Source organism: Aotus nancymaae, unplaced genomic scaffold, assembly GCF_030222135.1.
Source record: "Aotus nancymaae isolate 86718 unplaced genomic scaffold, 86718_ANA_hifiasm-v0.15.2.pri h1tg000002l, whole genome shotgun sequence".
NCBI lineage: Eukaryota > Metazoa > Chordata > Mammalia > Primates > Aotidae > Aotus > Aotus nancymaae.
This window is the reverse complement of record NW_026988413.1, coordinates 19,841,180-19,863,195: the sequence shown is the minus strand read 5'-3', so window position 1 is coordinate 19,863,195 and position 22,016 is coordinate 19,841,180. Positions and strand designations below refer to the sequence as shown.

General features: G+C 36.6%; 1 protein-coding gene across 4 annotated transcripts in view; it reads right to left on the bottom strand.

The window, feature by feature from the left end:
• DGKI (diacylglycerol kinase iota) overlaps positions 1-22,016 on the bottom strand; it is a 445,642-nt gene that overhangs the window by 130,423 nt on the left and 293,203 nt on the right. The window contains exon 21 of one of the 4 annotated variants that reach the window (XM_064373122.1): positions 21,218-21,280. The exons of the other annotated variants lie outside the window; for them this stretch is intronic. Within the exon in view, the coding sequence (XP_064229192.1) occupies positions 21,218-21,280 (63 nt within the window). The remainder of the gene's footprint in view (positions 1-21,217; positions 21,281-22,016) is intronic. 4 annotated transcript variants of the gene reach the window in all.

Genomic DNA, 22,016 nt, shown 5'->3' with positions numbered 1-22,016 from the left:
TTGAGACAGTCTCACTCTGTCGCCAGGTGCCAGGCTGGAGTGCAGTGGCACAATCTTGGCTCACTGCAACCTCCGCCTCCTGCGTTCAAGCAATTCTCCTGCCTCAGCCTCCCAAGTAGTTGGGACTACAGGTGCACACCACCATGCCCAGCTAATTTTTGTATTTTCAGTAGAGACAGGGTTTCACCATGTTGGCCAGGAAGGTCTCAATCTCTTGACCTCGTCATCCACCCGCCTCGGCCTCCCAAAGTGTTGGGATTACAGGCTTGAGCCACCGCGCCCGGCCAAGCCTTATATTTTTTTATTCAGTCCTAGATAATAATATCATAGCTAAAGCCAGAGTTGCAGCTCCAATTAGCACTTAGTAGACAGCAAATCTTAGCAGAATGGGTATTTGTCAACATCAGTAGGGATACAAGATTCAGCGGAATGTACCTATTCACAGTCTTTTGGATAATAATGCAAGTAGGGATAGTAAATGTTTGCAAGATTTTTTTACTTCTTAAAGATATTATGAATATAAATCCTAATTCATATTGAGACAAGATCCTTAAAGTTATGTAATTTCTACATTTTGTATCTTATAAATATCCTGTTTTCATTGACATTTCTTAGATAGTTCAGTGTAAGACTTGCCCCTTGTAACACTATGTAGAAACATCAATTTTTGTAAATAATTGTAATTTAACCAGGCATTTGTGACTCATATAGAGTTGCCTTTATGAGACAGAAAAGCATAACTCTGTCTGCCTTTAACCCTTTAGCCCTGATTTAACAGTAATAATGAATTGTCTTAATTTCTTTCATGCAATTCTACCTGATCATAATCTGGATATAATGAAGTATGCTTCTAACTAATCTTTAATAGAATTCATTTGAACTGGCTCATTTTATAAATAGTTTTATTAAAATATGAATTTATAGTGTGAATTAATAGTGTGAAAGACTATGAATTCACACTATGTATCCCTTCCTCCTCTTTGCAGCCCCAGCTCCTACAACAATGCCTGGCCCATGTTGTTTACGATAAATATTTTTGAACTTTATGAGTAAATGAATGCAAAGAAATATAATTCCTCTGCAACTGTACATGGTTCTGATGCTTTCACACAGCTTGTCATTGGAGCATCTCTGAGCTGCTTTCTGGTGGCTTTCCCCTTTGTGAAAAAGGCATAACTCTGATTTGGTGGTCCATTTTTGTCCTTTGATTTCTGGATCAGGAAGCAAATTCATGTTGAATTATGCTCCCACTTTTTATCTCTAGTAGAATCTACACAAATAAAAAGACAGAAGAAAGAACCTACAAATGGTAGATGTCCCCATCAAAAAGGTAAATAAACCATTTCAGAACTTCCTGCTCTTCAATTAAATAATGGTGAACTGCAAACATGTATCATCACATTCTTCTATCAGCTATCAAGCTGGGCCTTACTTTTTTATTTTAAATTTTTCTGGGTACAGAGTTGGTGTATATATTTATGACATAGATGAGATGGTTTGATACAGGCATGCAATGCGTAATAATTACATCATGGAGAATGAGTTATCCATCCCCTCAAGCAATTATCCTTTGTGTTATAAACAATCCAATCACGTTTTTTTTTGTTGTTGTTTATTTTTTTTGTTTTTTTTGTTTTCTGAAACGGAGTCTCACTCTGTCACCCAGGCTGGAGTGCAATGGCGGGCTCTGTGCTCACTGCAACCTCTGCCTCCCAGGATCAAGCAATTCTCCTGCCTCAGCTTTCCAAGTAGTTGGGATTACAGGCACGCAGCACCACACCTGGCTAATTTTTGTATTTTTAGTAGAGACAGGGTTTCACCATGTTGGTCAGGCTGGTCTTGGACTCCTGACCTCGTGATCCGCCAGCCTTGGCCTCCCAAAGTACTGGGATTACAGGCGTGAGCCACCGTGTCTGGCCTAAACAATCCAATTACGCTCTTTAGTTATTTTTAAATGTACAATTATTATTGACTATGGCCACTCTGTTGTGCTATCAAACAGCAGATCTTAGTCATTCTATTTTTTTTTCTTTTGTACCCATGAAGCATCCCCATCTTCCCCAAACTAGCCTTCCCAGCCTTTGGTAACCATCTGTCTACACTCTATGTCTGTAAGTTTAATTTTTAGATTAAATTTTTAGATCCCACAAATAAGTGAGAACATGCATTGCTTGTCTTTCTGTGCCTAGCCGATTTCACTTAACATAATGATCTCCATTCAGTTCTATCCATGTTGTTGCAAACAACAGGATTTCATTCTTTTTATGACCAAATAGTACTCCATTGCGCATCTGTACCACATTTTCTTAATCCATTCATCTGTTCATGGACACTTAGGTTGTTTCCAAATCTTAGTGATTGTGAACAGTGCTGCAACAAACATGAGTGTACAGATATTTCTCCAGTATACTGATTTCCTTTCTTATGGGTATATACCCAGCAGTAGGATTGCTGAAACATATGGTAGCTCTACTTCTGGTTTTTTGAAGAACCTCTAAATTGGTCTCCATAGTGGTTGTACTAAGTTACATTCCCAGTAACAGTGTAAGAGGGTCCCCTTTTCTCCACATCCTTGAAGCAGAGCCTTATTTAAATATTATCAGATTCAGTGGCTTCCTTTGGCAACTTGCTGATAAAATGCTGAGGCCAGGTGCAGTGGCTCACGCCTGTAATCCCAGCACTTTGGGAGGCTGAGGCAGGAGGATCACCTGAGGTCAGGAGTTTGAGACCATTCTGCCCAACATGGTGAAACCCCATCTCTACTAAAAATACAAAAAATTAGCCGGGCGTGGTGGCAAGCACCTGTAATCCCAGCTACTTGGGAGGCTGAGGCAGAAGAATCGCGAAGGTGGACGGTGCAGTGAGCTGAGATTGCACCACTACACTCCAGCCTGGGTGGCAAGAGTGAAACACCATCTCAAAAAATAAAATAAAATGCTGAAACATATCCTGGTACATTTTTGAAATGTCACTGACAATAACCTTTCCAAAAACATATCCAAGAAGACCTCTTTACAGTGAACAATAAAACCAAATTGAATCAAAGCTTCTGAACAGAGATTTAAAATGAATTTCTGACACCTGCCAAGCTCAGATAGAATCTTAATAATTCATTTATCCTCTGTCTGGAGTAGGAAACAATGCCTCAGAAATCTGAAATAAATTGTACAGAAGTTTTGGATTCTTACACCAAGCATAAACCAAAATCACATTAGCAGCAGTCATGAGCTCCCACTGCCCAACATGTTTTCCTGGAAAAAGCACCTTCGGAGGTTATTAATTCTTTTTTGATGGAAGTTAAGTTCTTCGCCTCTAAGACATTCATTCCGGAAGAGGTGATACAATATGTTACAGCTTACAAATTCTTTGAGACCGCTATTCTTCCAGCCCTTCTTATAAGATCATGGAAGCATTGTAGAGTCAAAAGCAATCTCCGATCTCATCTAATTCAATATTTGCTATTCCTTCTGATTCTATACGCCCCTATGACTGCGTCTTCAAATGTCTATTCTAAGTCTCTGCATGATCCTCATCCAGCAAGAAGATGTTAATGGAAGTGGCTTAGTCTTTGTTCAGGCTGCCTTAAGCATTTGCAAATTCTCCCTGCAGTCTAACTCTTCCTCTCCATAGTCTCTGTTTATTAGCCCATCTACCACCATTTTCAGGGCATTGGCTTTTAAGTTACAAAAATAATCAGTCATATAGACTAATGTCTAAAGACTACAAATCTGAAGCACCAAAGCTAGATGCATATCAAAGAAATATTTGCTGCCTTAAAGGCTAAAATATTACAAACAGACTATAAGTATCAAATGTCAATAAATTTTTATGACATTGGCCGAAACAAAAATTATTTTAATTTTCTGGAGATCTTCAAAGTCACATTGTAATTAAACTTTGAAAGCGTCCACAGAAATGTATATTAAATGTCTGTGCTGGAGGGGGGAGAATGATGAGAAGTTACTTAATGGGTACAACACATGCTATTTTGGTGATAGATATCCTAAAAGGCCTGATTCACCACTGTGTAATCTATGCATGTAACAAAATTACACGTGTATTCCATGAACTTATAAAAATTTTAAAAAACGAAAAAGAGCCTATGCCTTTGAAATGTATAGTAAATGAATATGCAGTTGAGTGGAATTACCACGTGGTTATTCTAGACTGTGTTTTCTGTTCAGTGTCGTGTTGATGGTATGTAAAAGGAAGCAAAGTTGGAGAACAAGCAAGAAGTGGCTTCACTCAGTGGCACTGCAGAACAGGATGACAAGTATAGCAGTTTCCTCATTTTGCTTTAAAGGCAAATAAACAGACTACAACCTTGAATGACATTTCAAATTCTTCTAGCCACCTGTTTCCTTTTGTAGCAGTGAATGCCATCATTGTTACTGGCTCATTTATCGAATTCTGGAATTTTATGTGGAGCCAACCCTACATACACATTATGACTTTTTTGTTTTTTTTTGTTTTTTTTTGAGATGGAGTTTTGCTCTTGTCACCCAGGTTGGAGTGCAATAGCACGACATCAGCTCACTGCAACGTTCGCCTCCTGGGTTCAAGTGATTCTCCTGCCTCAGCCTCTCAATCAAGCACTCCTGGGATTACAGGAGTGTGCCATCATGTCTAGTTAATTTTGTATTTTTAGTAGCGATGGCGTTTCACCATGTTGATCAGGCTGGTCTCAAACTCCTGACCTCAGGTGATCCACCTGCCTTGGCCTCCCAAAGTGCTGGGATTATAGGTGCAAGTCACTTCACCCGGCCATGTTATAACTTTTTATTACCAGAGTCACAGATTTATTTTTTAAGCCACTGAGCCATTCATTTCCCCAGAACCTCAAAGTTCCCTCTCTAAAAGATTACACAATACTGTTACTTTCTCCTTTCTCTTTATTCATGCATATTAAATTCACCTGACTTCATGTTTCAGTAGCATTCCACACTGTGGTTAACTCCCTGCTTCCTGAAGCTCTTTACTTTTGAAATTCAGTTCAAAACACTTCTGGTTCCCCAACTAAGTTTCCAGAAGCTCCTTCTTTCTGTCTGCTGCAATTTATCCTCCTCCAAATGTCTTTCAAATATATATGCTTCTTTGCTCCTTCCACTAAAACCCCTTCAGATCAAGCTACTATCATCTTGCACCTAGACTAATTGGGTTCCCTGCATCCAAAAATTTCATCACACTGCACATTGTTTAAAAAAAAATGTAATCATGATATAATTTTGCTCTCCCCATTAAATCATGAGCTCTTCAAGGACAGAATGCCCAACTATATTTATCTTTAAATCTTCCACAACATATGTTTAATATGAGGCTTCCAATATGTGTTAAATTACTGCTCCCCATATGGACTTCCTAAATTTGCAATGAGAAAAATTCTTTTTCCTGACAACTGACTACAGTCTTTATCACACCTAATCATGTGTGATTAGGCCAAAATAATTGGACAGAATGGGGACCACTCAAAAGAACTTGGTTCAAAGGAAAAACCCACTCCCATAACTAAAACCAAAGAAAAAGAAATAGTATCAATGATTATGCATTACATTATTGCTGCACTACCTTCAGGTATGGAGGTGAGCCTCTGACTTGCCCCTACTTAATACAAAAGAGAAGAATTTATACTTAAGATTAGATATTATTACAAATTTAAGTCTCCTGAGAATGGAGTCTTCTGCCCTGATATTTGATGAACTTGCAACTAGAGATGACAACCTTTAAGAAAGTCTTTTAAGGTAGGAGTTTTAGACTTCAAGTTTCCACATATACTCTTTTTATATTCTTTTAAGCTTAGGGAGTATAAAAGTTGGACAAATATCCTAATAAAAGGCAAAGGAGATGTATATACCACAGGAAATGGAAATGAATGGAAATTAGACAATTGAGGTAACATGAATTCTCATAGAAGAATTCTGCAAATTCCAACTGTTGAGATGAAGAAAAATAAAAACAGTTAGAATGGGAACAAGCAAAAACTCAAGCCCTGTCTTTCATCTTCAGGCCAAAATCATTTCCACTTTAAGAAGTAGATCCATGTAATGAAGGTTTCCTGGTTATTAAAAATGATTAAAGATTCTATCACAAAACACTAATATGAATTACTTTTAATATCACAGCCTGTGATCAATGGTACTAAATGGAATTCTCATGGCATGGAGAATTCTTTTTCTGCTGATTGTAGGGAGGGCCATTCATCACTATATATTAGTGGAGCAAGGAGCAGTTGGGCACGAACCATTGAGAAATAACAGGACAATGTTACTCCTAAGCCATCAAAATGAATTTAGATCTCATGTACTCAGGAAGACAGACTTCTCCTGCTTCAGCTTTTGGTTTCTATATATCAGAGGGATCTCTTAAACTTAACTGTTGCTTAAAATTCTAAAAATCTTCCCCGGGATTTGCAATCACAAACTGCTGTATTTTCCTGTTCTTATGTGCAACTGATAAACGAATTGACTTTCTTTGCTAGAAAAGAGTGTGGATGAAGTGTTATGATCTGTGTATTTTAAAAACATCATTTCACAGAAGAAAACACTTGTGGTCTTTCATACAATGAAGAACACTGAAACTAGGCTTGTAACTACTGATATAGTTACTTACTTATTAGTAACTCTAAGCACTTTAATGAATTAAGTGGTGGTATTTGAGTGTCTATGTGTAGCTTTAAAAGAGTATTTTAGCCAAAATAGACTACACATAATCTTTAAATATTGAACATATTTCATCTACAAACCAATAGAAAAAATCAAAGATTCAAAATTTGTTATAAATAAAAGTATCCAAAAAAGCAGTAGCCAAAATTCATGAAGCAATGATGAAGTGAAAATAGATGTGGCTATCTTAAAATGGGGAAGTCATATAACCCAATTAGGTACAGAAAGAGTGGAATGTATGAACTACAAGATGCATTACTACTGAAAAGCTACTCTGCAGATTGTGTGGTAGTGAATCTGCATTTCTAGGGAAACAGGCTCAGTCAGGGGAAGAGTCCATGTTTTGTTTTTATAAAGGAGTTAAAAATTAAGGACTGGCCTGATAACAAGAGGTAATACAAAAAAGGCATTTTCTTAAATGGTTTTAGCCTTTCACATAAAACATTTTATGAAATAATGTATATATTTTCCTAAAATCTGAGTATCAGAGAAAAAATTATTGCAGAATTTGTTTTTCTTCATTAGCTGGTAATTAATATTTTACCTGGCCTTGACAATTTTTTTTTCTTTCCAGGTTGACAATTGCTTGCCAAGGTCCTGAATCCTCAGTGGGGAGCTACGTTTGTCTCTGGAGAGAGACACATGCCCCATAATTCTATTCATCAATCTACAGCTGGTGGGAAATTCAGCCCCTACTAGTAGCTCAGATGTGTTCCCACCAGCCCAAGTTTTCTTGCCAGAAATCCAAGAAGGAAGAACTGAGAGTCCTCTAAACCTGACCCTTCTTCCTTTCCAATTCAGCCCATTAAGCCAGATGGGAGGAACCTTTTCATTACCCTTCTCTAATTCCTGATCCAATGACTGAGGGATTTTATAAACTACTCTTATTTTTTGGAAACATTCTTGTCTTTGAAAAAATGACAGAATAAAGACATTTCTAGGACAGAACTTACAACAATCACACAATAATTATGTCAATATAACAATTACTGACAAAAATAACTTCTTTTACAAAATTTGATAGTAAGATTGAGAAAAAGAGTTCCCTAGAATATACTTTTATGGGTGGACTAATGGGTCAGTTGGAGCCAGGTGGAGTGGCACCTATAATCTCAGCACTTTGGGAGAATCGCTTGAGCTCAGGAGTTTGTGAGACTAGCCTAAAAACATAGTGAGGTCATCTCTAAAAAAAATTTTTTTCAAAGTCTTTGCTATTGTGAACAGTGCTGCAGTAAACATACATGTGCATGTGTCTTTATAGTAGAATGATTTATAATCCTTTGGGTATATACCCAAATGCCCATCAATGATAGACTGGATAAAGAAAATGTGGTACATATACACCATAGAATACTATACAGCCATAAAAAATGATGAGTTTATATCCTTTGCAGGGACATGGATGAAGCTGGAAACCATAATTCTCAGCCAACTAACAGAGGAACAGAAAATCAAACACCATATGTTCTCATTTATCAGTGGGAGTTGAACAATAGGGACACATTGACAAAGGGAGGGGAACATCACAGGCTGGGGCCTGTCAGGAGGTGGGGAGCTAAAGGAGGGATAGCATTAGGAGAAATACCTAAGGTAGGTGACAGATTGATGGGTGCAGCAAACCACGATGGCATGTGTGTACCTATGTAACAAACCCGCACATCCTGCACATGTATCCCAGAATTTAAAGTATAATTTAAAAAGAAAAATAAATAAATAGACATGGCGGCATACACCTGTTGTCTTAGCTACTCAGGAGGCTGAGGTGGGAAGATTACTTGAGCCCAGGAGTTCAAGGTTGCACTGAACTATAATAGTGCCACCACACTCCAGCCTAGCCATGGAGTAAGACCCTGTCTCAGAAAAATAATAATAAACGTAAGTAAGTAAATACAATAAATTACCTGATTGAAGAAAAACAAACACAAAGTAACTAGTTAGATATTTTGATGCCACGAATACTAAAACCAATGAAAAAGGAAGAAAATAATGGTTTTATTGATAATATCATAATAAAATGTGAAAATAATTTGGGGTATCTTTGCTTGTTCTATTTCTTTCTCTCCTTTCACTTACCACATTAAAGTAGGTCAAGTCTCTATCAAAGGCAGCAATCTAATATATTGATAATACAAGAATCTTTACTCAAAAAAATATTTGTTTTACTTTTCCTGGACAATAAAATAACATCAAGCCAAATGACATAATTACATCTCAATTAGAGGACATAAAGCACCTTTCTTAAGAGCAGTAAGGTCTAAGTGATTACTTTTTCAAAATAAATAAAACTACAGGTCCTTGCAATATATCACAAGGCTGAAAAGCTTTGGCCTTTCTGATCCATTTGTAATTCTTCCAAAGGTACTTTCATTTTAATTTATTTATCTTTTTGCTTAATTTTTATAATGGCCCAAGATGAAAAGTATTTTTATTTCAATCAAATACCTGAGCTATAACTTTGGAACTTGGTGAATTCATTTACAGAATTTCATTTTTTGACACAAAATGTGATGAGTTCTAGCGATTAATTAAATGTAGCATCAACAAGTACTTTCTTTTTATGCCTTTAAAATGTACTCTCTTTTCATTTCCTGTAAGTGTTTCAGGGTGTTATGACAGACCAGGAAAACCCAATTGAATTGGTATAATTAAATTGAAGCCCTCCTACAAATGAAATGCACCTTGCACTTCATTACCACTTCAGCAAAGTAATCCAAAATAAATACATGCTTGGAATGCTCAAAACAAACATCTAGGTTTCGTTGTTGATATTGTCAGTATATTATGCTAGTACTGGGGTAAAAATTGAAATGTGTCTTTTTCCTTCTTGAATGCAGTAAATTCACTAATAGCAATGCAGTTATAATGGTTAATCCAAGAATATTTAGGTTGTTTTGCTTTGTTTTGTTTTGTTTTCTTGGGTGGAAAGTCCATTTTTAAATAAATATTTTACTCACAAAGACTAACAAAAGTATTCTTTTTCCTTCCCATTGATACTCTATACATATTTCTGTAGATGTTTTCATTATGATCATGCTTTAGGAATTCAGATTTGGACAAAAATTTAAAGTGCATATTGTTCAACCACCTTATTTTATAGAAAATAAATTTGGGCCCAGAGATATCAATAACCTTGTTGTATCTATATAATTAATATGAAAAATCTGCTATAAATAAAAGGGCAATGTTCTTCAGCCCTTCTTACACTCTTTAATAAAAAATATTTTAAATAATTAAACTATTTATACAAATAATATATACAAAGTTTAGTCTTCAGAGGGTGACACGAAAAGAAATATAACTAAAATTCAATCAAATTTATCCAGTATGGTGCTGTTATATACTGAGTTGTCTGTCCCCAAAATTGGTAAGTTGAAGTTCTAACCCCTAGCACTTCAGAATGTGACTGTATTTGGAGACTGTCTTTAAAGAGGTAATTAAGTTTAAATGAAGTTGTTAGAGCCTAATCCAACATGATTAGTGTCCTTTATATAAAGAGGGAATTTGGACACAGACGTATAAAGAGGGAAGATCATATGAAGACATGAGAAGATGGCATCTACAAGACAAGGAGAGAGGCTTCAGAAGAAATCAACCCTGCCGACACCTTCATTCAGACTTCCAGTCTCCAGAATTGTAAGAAAACAAATTTCTGTTGCTTTAGCCACCTGCTCTGTGGTACTTTGTTATGGCAGTCCTAGCAAACTCATACAGATAGCTACTAAAAAGATGCACTAAAAGACCTAACTCATTTTGTTCTAATCCTACAACTAGTGTTTATAAAAAGATATATAATGGAAGCATGAGAGAAATCTGATTTTTAATTTTCAAAAATTCCAATCTGGCTTGGAAATCTCTGCCAGTTTCGTATCCCATCCTGGCCATTCGAACTCTAATTTTCACTTATCTATTGAAAACACAGAAAAATTTTAAAAACAAAAGTTGTATTTGTTGGACTAATTTTATCTCTAAAGTCAGATTTTTATTTTAGAAATTTATTTATTTATTTTTTTTAAATTCATACATTTTCTCCCTCCTTTTCCCTGCCCAATATACCTGGCATATGTACTATACCCAAACCTTCCTGAAGACTCTCTCCTTCACCTCCAAGTCTGACTTCTATAGGAGCTCCCTTATTCCCTGCACACTCAAGGCAACAAAACCTGTAGTAAATATCCGCTGCACTTTTGAAGTAACCTTTACTACATGAAAAGTGCTGAGTGGTAGGACTATTTCCACACCTATGAGGACATGAATAATTCATCTCTAAAAATAAATTTTAAAAGCCACAAGATAAAATGTTAAATGTTGAGGGGGCCCTCAGTGTATTGCGCCTTTACGTAAGTGAACTGATTGCCAAGCTCTGAGTTGATTGTTACTAATATAAGAACACAGAAATAATCCCTCCACTGTGGATGTCAGCATGACGCTTCCTGATAAGCCTATTTCTCAGTTCAAACACCACTCCTTACAATTCTAAAAGACTCTTCAAATTATTTAGCGGTGCTATTTTTAACTGGAATTTGTCATTCTGAAATTTCATTATAACAACACTTGAACTATAAACCTATGACACCAAAGATTCACACATTTGCAACACTCAGAATTGAATTCTGTTACTATTCATAACCAAACTTCCTTTAAAAGTTTACATAATATAATTTAATTAAAATATATGATATAGATGAAAATACCTATAAACTCACAAGAAAATGACCAGAAGTTATATTGACAGCAGAGTTCAATGTCTTAAATGCTATCTTCAAAGCAGATAGCCCTGGATTTTGATGTTAACTTTATTAATTTATAGCATGCAATCATAGGCAAGTTTCCTACCATTTCCTGTTCTTTGTCTTCTCATCTAGGGAATGAGACTAGTAGCAATTGTGACCTTAGAAGTTAGTAGGGTGTTAAAGTTGATCACAGAGCAAGGTGCTTACGTACATATTACCTCTCTGGCTAAATGTAAAAACCCACTTTGGTTCTTGTTGACAGCAAGGTGAGATATGAAGTATGCTTACCAAGGCCGAACAGGGCCTGGCCCACCTGCCCAGTACTCAGAACCAAGGACAACCCCGTCAAGCCCCACAGCAAGTCTCATCCACTTCATGCTACAGATTTTTTGGAGGGCAGATTTTCATATGATTCTAAGGTCATGCTTTGAATTCTACCATAACAGAACTTCAAAGCTGATAGAAATTCTAAATAACAACTTCATTTTTTTAATATCTGAAAAACTAAAATGCAAAAGGTTAATACATGGCCTATGTTACACAGACAAATGCAGGATTCCCTCAGATACTCAAATCAGAAGGATGTTACCATAAGGAAAGAGGGGTTGCAGAATAAGGAGGAAGATGCTCCAGCTACAGACACATGGGCTGCGTCCACTGCCCCTTTTCTTTGTGTCACTCAACCTCTCTGAGTGGACTGGAAGCCCAGGCAGAGTGAGGAAACTCATGGGAGAAATTCTCAGATGTCAGGGAGAAAAAAAAAAAATCCAAGTTGCAGCTTGGATTCTCATGGAAACTGAGAGATAAAGTGTGGAAACTGGCTTGAGCTGACCTCCAAGTAGTCATCATTAATTTCTTTCCTTTGGAATTGTCCATTCCAGATGTCTGTTTTACGGAACTAGCAGGAAAAAGTGGTGTAAGAAGAGGAAAGAAGGGATGACGTGATGGTATGACTGAAAGTCAAGAAGCTGTGGATAGTCTGAAGTGAAATTACTAGTAAGATTACCCAGGAAATTCAGGAGCCAAGGGAGAGAGAGGAAGGAAGAAGTGACAATAGGCAAAGTTTAGCATCTTCCTTTGCTCAAAAGTTGAGAGAGCAAATAGCTTTGCTTTCCAGATAGCCTGAAGCTAACTCTTATACTTCACTATCTGACTCTAAGATTCAGCAAATGGCATGTCTTTTAATTCTAGGATTGTAGTAATTCTCTCCATTCTTTCAAAAATATGAAGTGTTTTGCTTTTTTCCCCTTTTTAGAAGTACTCCCTGTTCATGGAAATCCATCAGTAAATACAGAAATCCAAAAGAGAAGTACCGATAATCCTACAATACAATTCAGAGATAATCACCTAGGGATACAATAATAATAACAAAAGCATGACCAACAAACTTAATCACAACATTGGAAGTACTTAGGCTGTTTTGGTACCCTCAAAGTTGGTTTGGGGGTCCAGGAGCTATGACTCAAAAATTATAAGTCATGAATCAAAACCTGGATAGATTTCTGCCCCAGACATGAAGCACATTTCTAGAGGCTCCACTGGCCCGTGAGTGTGATTCATTCTGAGACTCTCATGAAGGTTGTGTATTAGCCACCAGCAGCTTAATTCATCGAGGTGAACCATATCTGATGGATCATCTCAGCCACTTTAGAGGTAAGCCTTATAGTTTACAAAGGCATGTATACAAATTTCCACTTTGGCATCATTTTTGTTACTTCCTTATACAGTTCAGGTTGTGGTACTTTATAAAGAGAGAAAACAAAAAGAAAAAGCGTTCTGAATAACACAAATCATGTCTTATTTTCTAATTAAAGGGCCAGGACTAAGTAAACAGAATAAAAAGACCTTTCATAATATATTATACATAATATACAAACTCAAGTAAATGTTAGAAAAAAGTTTTGATGTGACTAGTTGTAAAATAGAATTACAGAATTTTAGAAAGCCTTTCAAAGGATCTTCTAGTTTACTTCTCTGGCTAGAGGCATGCAAACGTTTAACCACCTATGGCTGATTTACGTTTTCTTCAGTTGTGAAGATCAAATGTTCTTTGCTCTGTCTTGGTAGTTTTATAACAATAAAATTCTTAAACTCAACCCAAAACAGAACCATAAAAAAATTTGATATATCACAAATATTTCCTTTTCATTTAATAAAACTCCCTTTCTTCTTGGAACAAAAATCAATTTACTTTCATCCTTACCAAGAAGCCTTCATTTATCACAAGCAATTTTGGAATGCTGAGTCATATTCAGCAGTCAAATATGACAATTCATTCTTTTTTCACGAATCTCTTTCTAACTTTGCTTTGCCCAAGGTAATAAGCAGACCCACACAAATTAGCATTGGGACATATCCTGTTTATGTTTAAACTGTAACTGCTGTGCAAGATGGTATACTGTACTTAACATATGTTGGTTGTAGTTCAAAACACACTGGTCTCTGCCGAGTTGTTTTGCTGAGTTTAGCTATGGTACTCGCTGAGTCACTGCAGTGGGTAAGAAGGAATTAAATCCAATAGTTCTCTGCTTCAAAAATCTGGAGAGACAATCTTGTCCTGGTGAAGGTGGGTCAGCACACAGGATTATTTCCTCCCCACTGAATGCGGCTACACAATGTGGACAGGATTCATAAAGCAGCTATTTGCGAATTTTGAAAAGTAAATAATAGCAATAGATTGGCAAAGAACACCAGAATTTAAGATATTATCAAACTAGCACTAAACTCCCTAATCCCTTTCCCTCCAATAAGCTCCATCCTGGACTCCAGGCAGCACAAAGCCCAAAAGGAGGCACCAGGTGCAGGCAGAAAGAGCTCTAGGAAAATGCCTGTGCTCCAGCTCCAAGAAAAGAACAGACTCTGAATGCTGAAAGAAATCAAAAAGGATCTCCCTTTCCTTTTTTTCCCCCTCCGTTTTCTCCCACTACACCTCTACTTGGCCTTTTCACTATTCTGGCAGTAGCAATGACAAAGGCCTTCAGGCACCTAAAATTAGGAGGAAGGAGGGCTTCCTCTCTAATCACAGGACCTGTGATGCCAAGAGAGTGGCATAAAGTATCCTGGCTTCTTTTACTTTCTGTCATCATTGCTTGGCCCTGGACATGCACAGAGTTGCAGGCAGTATGCAGCAGAGTGAGGTAACTAAAACCTTAGCTTTCTGGCACAACCACCAAACAAAGGAAGCCCCATGAAACCAGAAAAGTACCAGGGATGATAGCTGAGAGGAAGTAACTCAGAAAACAACTCCATAAAGATGTTCATGAACTCTCAGGGGTTTATATCTAGGCTGCAAATGCATGAATCTAGCCATAAACACCATACCATAGACTTTAGGAACTGAACTACAGGGTAGACTTCCACCCAGATCCCACACTGGCAACTCTGTTGTTCATATTCTAGACAGATAAGAATAGCAATACAAAGACTTTGGAAACAAAACTAACATTATAATCACAACCGTAAAAAGATTAGTCAAACTTGTGGCCTGAACTTGAGTCAATTGCCTACCGAAGTAAATAAATAAAAGATTCCACTTTTTTAAAAATGGGAAAAAATAGAGCAAAATAAACCCAAAGCAAGCAGAAGGAAGGAAATAATAAAGGACAGAAATCAATATCATTGCAAATTGAAAAACAATCAAGAAAATTAGTAAAACAAAAGCCAATTCTTCAAAGCAGTCAATAAAATGGATAGACTTCTACCAAGATGGACAACGCAAAAAAAAAAAAAAACAAACAGGATACTAGTATCAGGAATAAAAGAGGCCTTGCACTGCAGACCTCACAGACATGAAAGAGAAAAGGAAATACTAGCAACAATTCTACATATATTCATCAACAATGTAGATGAATGGACCAATTCCTCAAACACTCTGAGCAACTGTAAGACAGCAAAAACTCATTCATGGTGAAACAGATAACCTGAGTAGTCATACAACTCCTAAAGGAATTGGATTCATAGTTTAAAAAGAGGAAAAAATTTTGAGGTCCAGATAGTTTCACTGGTAAATTCTGACAAACATGTAAAGAACAAATAATGCCCTAATCTTTTCCAGATATGCTGACAAAACACTTCAACAAAAATTCTACAACTAATAATCAATCTAATGGTGAAAGGCAGAATGATTTCTCCCTAATATCAGAAGCAAAGCAAGGAAGGAAACTCTCACCACCCATATTCAACATTGTACTCTAAATCCTAGCCAGGACAACAATGCAAAAGAAAGAAAAGGCATATGGATTAGAAAGAAAGGAATAAAACTATTCTTATTCACAGACATGCTGGACTATGTAGAAAATACTGAGGATGCTACCAAACTCCTAGAACTAAAAATGAATTTAGTAAGACCAGTAGGATACAAAGTCAACACATGAAAATCTATAGTACTTCAAAAATTAACCATGCACGGTAGCGCATGTCTGTAGCCCCAGCTACTTGGGAGGCTGAGGTGGGAAGATTGCTTGAATCCAGGAAGCAGAGGTTGCAGTGAGCTGAAATCACACCACTGCACTCCAGCCTGGGTGACAGAGTAAGATCCTGTCTCAAAAGAAAAAAAAAAAATCCATAGTATTTCTGTATACTAACAATGAGCAATAGAAACAAACATTTTAAAAACACACCAAAAAATACCATTTACAATAACTCTAGAAACATGAAATACTTAGGCAAAAATCTAACAACATATGTACAAAATCTTTATGCAGAAAACTACCGAGCAATTACGGACAAAATAAAATAAATGAAGAAATATAAAGAATTTATGAATCGAGAGTCTCAGCACACTAAAGATGTCAACATTCCCCAAGTTGATCTATAGACTCAATATAATTCTAGTCATCCAAGTTCTAGTAGAATTTGTGGAGACATAGGCAAGATGATTCTAAAAATGTACATGGGAAGACAAAGGAACTCAAATAGCCATGACAGTGTTGACAATGAAGAATAAATCTGGAGGAATAACACAACCAGATTTTAAGAGTTATTATAAAGACACAATAATAGAAAGAATATGGCACAGGCAAAGGCATAAACCATAGGTCAATGGCACAGAATAGGGTCTAGATTAGATCTGTGCATGTGTGTGTGCAGGGGTGTGTGTGTACAATCAGCTCTCCATTTCTATGGGTTCTGCATCTGCAGATTTGACCAACCACAGATTGAAAATATTTTTTAAAAAAGGATGGTTTTGTCCATACTGAACATGTACAGACTATTTATCTTGTCATAATTCTCCAAATAATACAGTATAACAAGCATTTGTACTGTATTGGATGTTATAAGTAACCTAGAGATGATTTAAAATACATGAGAGTGTATACATAAGTTATATGCAACTACCATATGAGGGACTTGAGTAACTAAGAATTTTGGTATCCACAAAGGCACTCTGAAAAGAATCCCCTATGGCTACTAAGGGATAACTGTATGTACATCCCATTGATTTTTGATAGAGTTGTAAAAGCAATTCAATAGAAAAGGATAATCTTTTCACAAATGGTGCTGAAAGCACTGGACATTCATGTGTGAAAACGTTAACCCTCAAGCTAAACAGTACATCTTATAGAAGAAAACTTACAACAGATCACAGAACTAAATGTAAAATAGAAAACCTTTAAAACTTTTGGGGAAAGCAAAGGAGAAAATATTCACAATCTAGAATTAGGCAAAGAGTACTTTGACATAATACCAAAACCACAGCTCTATAAAGAAAAAAAATGATCATCTGGATTCTGTCAAAAGGTTTTACTCTACAAAAGATATCATCAAGAGAATGAAAAGACAGGATATATATGAGGAGACAATGTCTGCAAAGCACACAAAAGTCTTGGATCCAGAATACATGATGAACTCTCAAAACTTACAGAAAGAAAACAAACAGCCCAATTAAAAAATGATCAAAAGACTTGGACACATGCTTCCCTAAGGAGTATACACTGGGTGGCAAATAAGCACATAAAAAGATGCTCAACATTAGCCATTTGGGAAATGCAAATTAAAACTATGGATGTGATACCACTCTACTCCTATTACAATAATTAATATTCAAAAATGCTAACCATAAGTGCTGACAGGGATATGGAGCAACTGGAATGGTCATACATAGAAATGTAAAATGGTGTAACCACTCTGAATAACAGCTTGTCAGTTTCTTAAGAAGGTGAACATACACTTACCATATGACCCAGCAATACCATTCCTAGGTGTTTAACCTAGAGACAGGAAACCTATGCTTACATAAAACCTGTTCATCAATATTTATAGGAACTCTACTCATAATTGCCCCAAACTGGAAGAATAACCCAGATATCCTTCAAAGGGGGAGTGGGTAAACAAGGTAAAACATCCATACAATGAAAAACAGCTCAGCAATAAAAAGGAACAAATAACTGATATATGCAACAACTTGGATAACTCTCAGAGATGTACTGTTCAGTCAAAGAAGCCAGCTACAATGGGCTACACATTGTATACTTCCATTTATATGGCATTCCTGAAAATACGAAACTCTAATGATCAGTGGTTGCTAGAGGCTGGGAGATGGGAGGGTGTGACAGTTTTTTGGGGGGTGACAGACTGATCTATATCCTGACTATGGTGGTGGTTATACGAATCTTTATATGTCTTAAACTTTGTGAAACTGTACAGCAGAAAAGTCAATTTTGCAGTATGTTAACTTTAAATATTAAAAATAAAAGCTAATATAACAAACGTTCAATACAAAATCATTCATATGGATGGACAACCAGCATCTTTACTTGGATGCTTGTCACACTGCACCATAATTGTGTCATAGGCAACACAACTGGGTCTGTTCCTGGTGTGTTCATTTCTCCAGGGCAGAAACCTTAGTTTCCTCATCTCTGCATCTCCAATATCCCACAGAGTATCTAGTAATCGAAGAAAATGCTCAATAATGTTTGTTGAAAGATGAAAGCAATGAATAAATTAGGTGTAAATGAAATACATTATCTCATTTTGATGGGGAAGAGCAGGAGGGCAACAAAACCTAATGAGAGGTAGCTACTAAAGGCTAAGAGAGTTCTAGAAAGACACATTCTGCAATTTCATACTTTCGGCATTAGCTGAGTAGGAGTTGCAGTTGCAGCATCTAGCATGACTATTCATGATTTATGAAATGTAGTGCGTACATGTGACTTCCAATGAGGACTTTACTTCATTATGAAGCCACTCAATTATAAAGAATTTATTAATTTATTAAGTTACCCTGTACAAGATTTGTGGGGAAATATTCGATTTGTTTTGTCCTATTGGATGAGACCACTAAATACCATTGATTAAAATTCATCAATTCATATGTTGTCATGTATGATCAAAACATAAAATTTCATTTTTCTTTGAATAAACCAGAAATTTTGCATATACACAAACATTAGTAGTATGTTGCCATTCCTAATAAGTCACGCATTTCATTGTTATCACCATGTACTCCATCCCTGGAGAAAAAGTCATCTGAAAGCTAGAGAGAAAAAAAAGGTGACTTCAAGCTGCTTCAAGGAAGCAACAATTGCTTCAAGCGCAGAATAAAGAGAGGGTTCTCCCAAAGAAAAAAATCATCTGTAAAAAAAGAATTGTTCTGTGCAGAGAATGGCTGATCAGATAGCAACCCCCCTCCCCAAAATATATATAGATTATTTCACTTTACGATACTGGGGCTTCTAAATTTCACAGGACCAAAGCAATGTTACCATGGTTTTTTCAACATTGCTAAAATTAGCAGACACTAGTGTGAGATAAATCAAGGCTATCATCACTGCCATAACATAAAAAACACAAAATGCACATGATGTACTTGAACTTTTCTCTACATTCCTTGCTATATTTCATAAAGTTTTATTAACTGATTTTTAAAAATGATATCCTGATTTAATGTTTATCATACAGATGTTTTATCTATAGGTAGAAAATCTATGACATGCAATATTGAATATATATCATATTTAGATATAAAATATTTTCAAATTAACATTCAAGTTTTAAAGTAACCACAACTTAGTGCCTGCTGCACCCTACAGAAACATGTATGCCGATTTACTTTACTATACGTAGCACACACATTTGTGAAATAAGAGATAAACAGTCCAATTTAAGATATATGACTAAAGTGTAAATACAACCAAAACTTAACCCATGAAAGAAACAAGATGATTATTATAGGCATTTCTGCTGTTAACATTCTCAATTTTTTGGTCACGATGAATGGAGCCACTAAAAATAATGATTACTTGGACTTATTGAACTGGCCCATATAGAATATAGAATTCCACAATGTTCAAATTGGTAATTGAATGTCATTTTCTTATCGATTCTTTGACTGCTCAAGTGTAAGCTCCAGGAAGGTAGTGTCAGACACACAGCATAAAATAGTGTCTGACACAGAACAAGAGCAAAATAAAGGTTTTTGAATAAATATATATTTTAATGAATAAATAAATTAGTATCCATAAGATGAGAGTTGAAAGTAAGATTATATAACTGAACTTCAGGAATAGCTTTGTTATACATATCACCAGATGTTAGCTATTGTACAATTCTATTTAGACATGTATTCTTTTACACATTCATTCCAGCAAGAAAACCAATCAACCACGGCTTGACTTCAGAATACGTCATGTTAAAATCTGTGAAGAGAGCTGGGAACACAAGATTTATACAAAGATATTGCCAATGATCTCAAATAGCCTAAGCCTAGTGTGTAAAATACACAGGCACAGAGTTAATGTAATTAACACCAAATTAAACCTTGAGAACTGCAATAGATACATGAATGATAAACTCCAATGAGGGTGCAATTAACTCTGACGGCAAGAATCAAAGAAGAATTCTTTGGAAAGGTAATCATTTAAGTGGGCCTTGAGAAATATACAGGATCCTGATAGACGAAAGGCAGCAGACTATAAATTGTTAAGAACATGAACTCTGAAGCCAGACTGCCTGAGTTTGAATCCCACTCCATGATTTATTAACTGTGTGACCTTGGGCAAGTTACTTAACCTCTCTGTCTATCAGATTCTTCACGCGTAGAACAGAGATAATTATACCACATATGGCCAAGGGTTGTTGGGAGAGTAAATTAATTAATACGTAAAGCATCTCTAACAGTCCCTGAAACCTAATAAATGCTAGACAAGCATATGTGATATGGAGAAAACAAAGGACAAAGCAGAGTCGACAGCACAAATTAATTGAGCTGAAATGCTAAAAACATAATTTTTGTTTTCACTATAAAAAAATAATACCCTGGACTACATTAAGCAAAAACTCCTAAATATACATAAAAACACATTTTGCTATCTCAATGACAGTTTGGGGTCATTGAACTGTTGTTGTAACGGTATCTTCCGAAGCAGAAATATGCACATACACACACTCAAAACTTCACGCATAATCTTAAGGTTCCATCCAGAAATTGAGGGCTGCAGGCAGTTCCTGGAGCTCATCTCTGAGCCGTAAATAATGACATGGTCTAATGGTATCATGCGCTTTCCATAAAAACCAATGCTTAGTATGGAATTCTACGCAACCCCAGGCAACCATGGGTCCATGGTTGTATCTCATCTAAAAATTAAAGTATCTCATCTAAAGAATCTCATCTAAAAATTGCACTGTTAACTTAGAGGATGGAAGCACATAGAACATAACAAACTTCACAGCTCCATTTCAAATCAAAGAGGGCAACAGGAAGCAATTCTGGTAAGGTGACTTCCTTACCTGAGGAACAGACCTGTGAAGGCAAGGGGCACAGGTAGTCCAACCCTGAGGAGACAAGGTTGGGGAGAAAATGTAGAAACAGAACGGCACTGTACTCACATGGTGAAGGAGCCAGGGGGAGCAGACACTCGCCGCAGGTCCGCAGTTTGCACCTGATGAATACTAGAGGCAGCAGGGAATGAGCAGCGAAGACAGAGTCAGCGACAGCGTGGACAGACAAGGAACAAGCCAGGGGAGAGAAAGAGAGACACACAAAATTTAAACAGAAATTAAATGAGCACATCACCAAACAGCGAAGGAAAGGAAAAGGAAAACCAAGCCAGCCACAGAAATAATCCATAAAAAGCCGGTGATAGCAACGAAGCCAACAGGACACATGGAAGGCGCTGGTTCTAGGCAAGTCACAGACTGGAGCAGGGCCAGGCTAGGGTTGATGCAGGAGGGAAGGTTGGGGGCGGTCAGGGGTGATGACCATGGCCTCCCTTGCTCAGGCCCATTAGGACACCCAAGGAGAGAAGGCACGCACTTACATATTGAGTGGTAGGCTGGCATGGTAAACTCGTCTTTGTAAAGATTCAAGGTCAATTTAACCCTTTCATCACATAGCTTCAGGATTCCCCAGGCTTTACAGGAATACTCATTAAAAGACAATCATCTTAAAGAGAGTGTCTCAACAAAAACTTCAACTTCCTTCAATTAAACAACAAAGGATTTTTAGAAATTCCAAAGGTAATACCAAGAAAGTCTAAGTTTATCACCGTAATGCTGTCATTACACCCACATTCTGGGTAGAAAACAATAATACCATAGATTACTCCCTTTTCTCCCTTCTTTTATAAAGGAGTCTCTTTTATAATGGAGTTTGTCTTTTCTAGCTATTACAAAAGACAAAATGTAT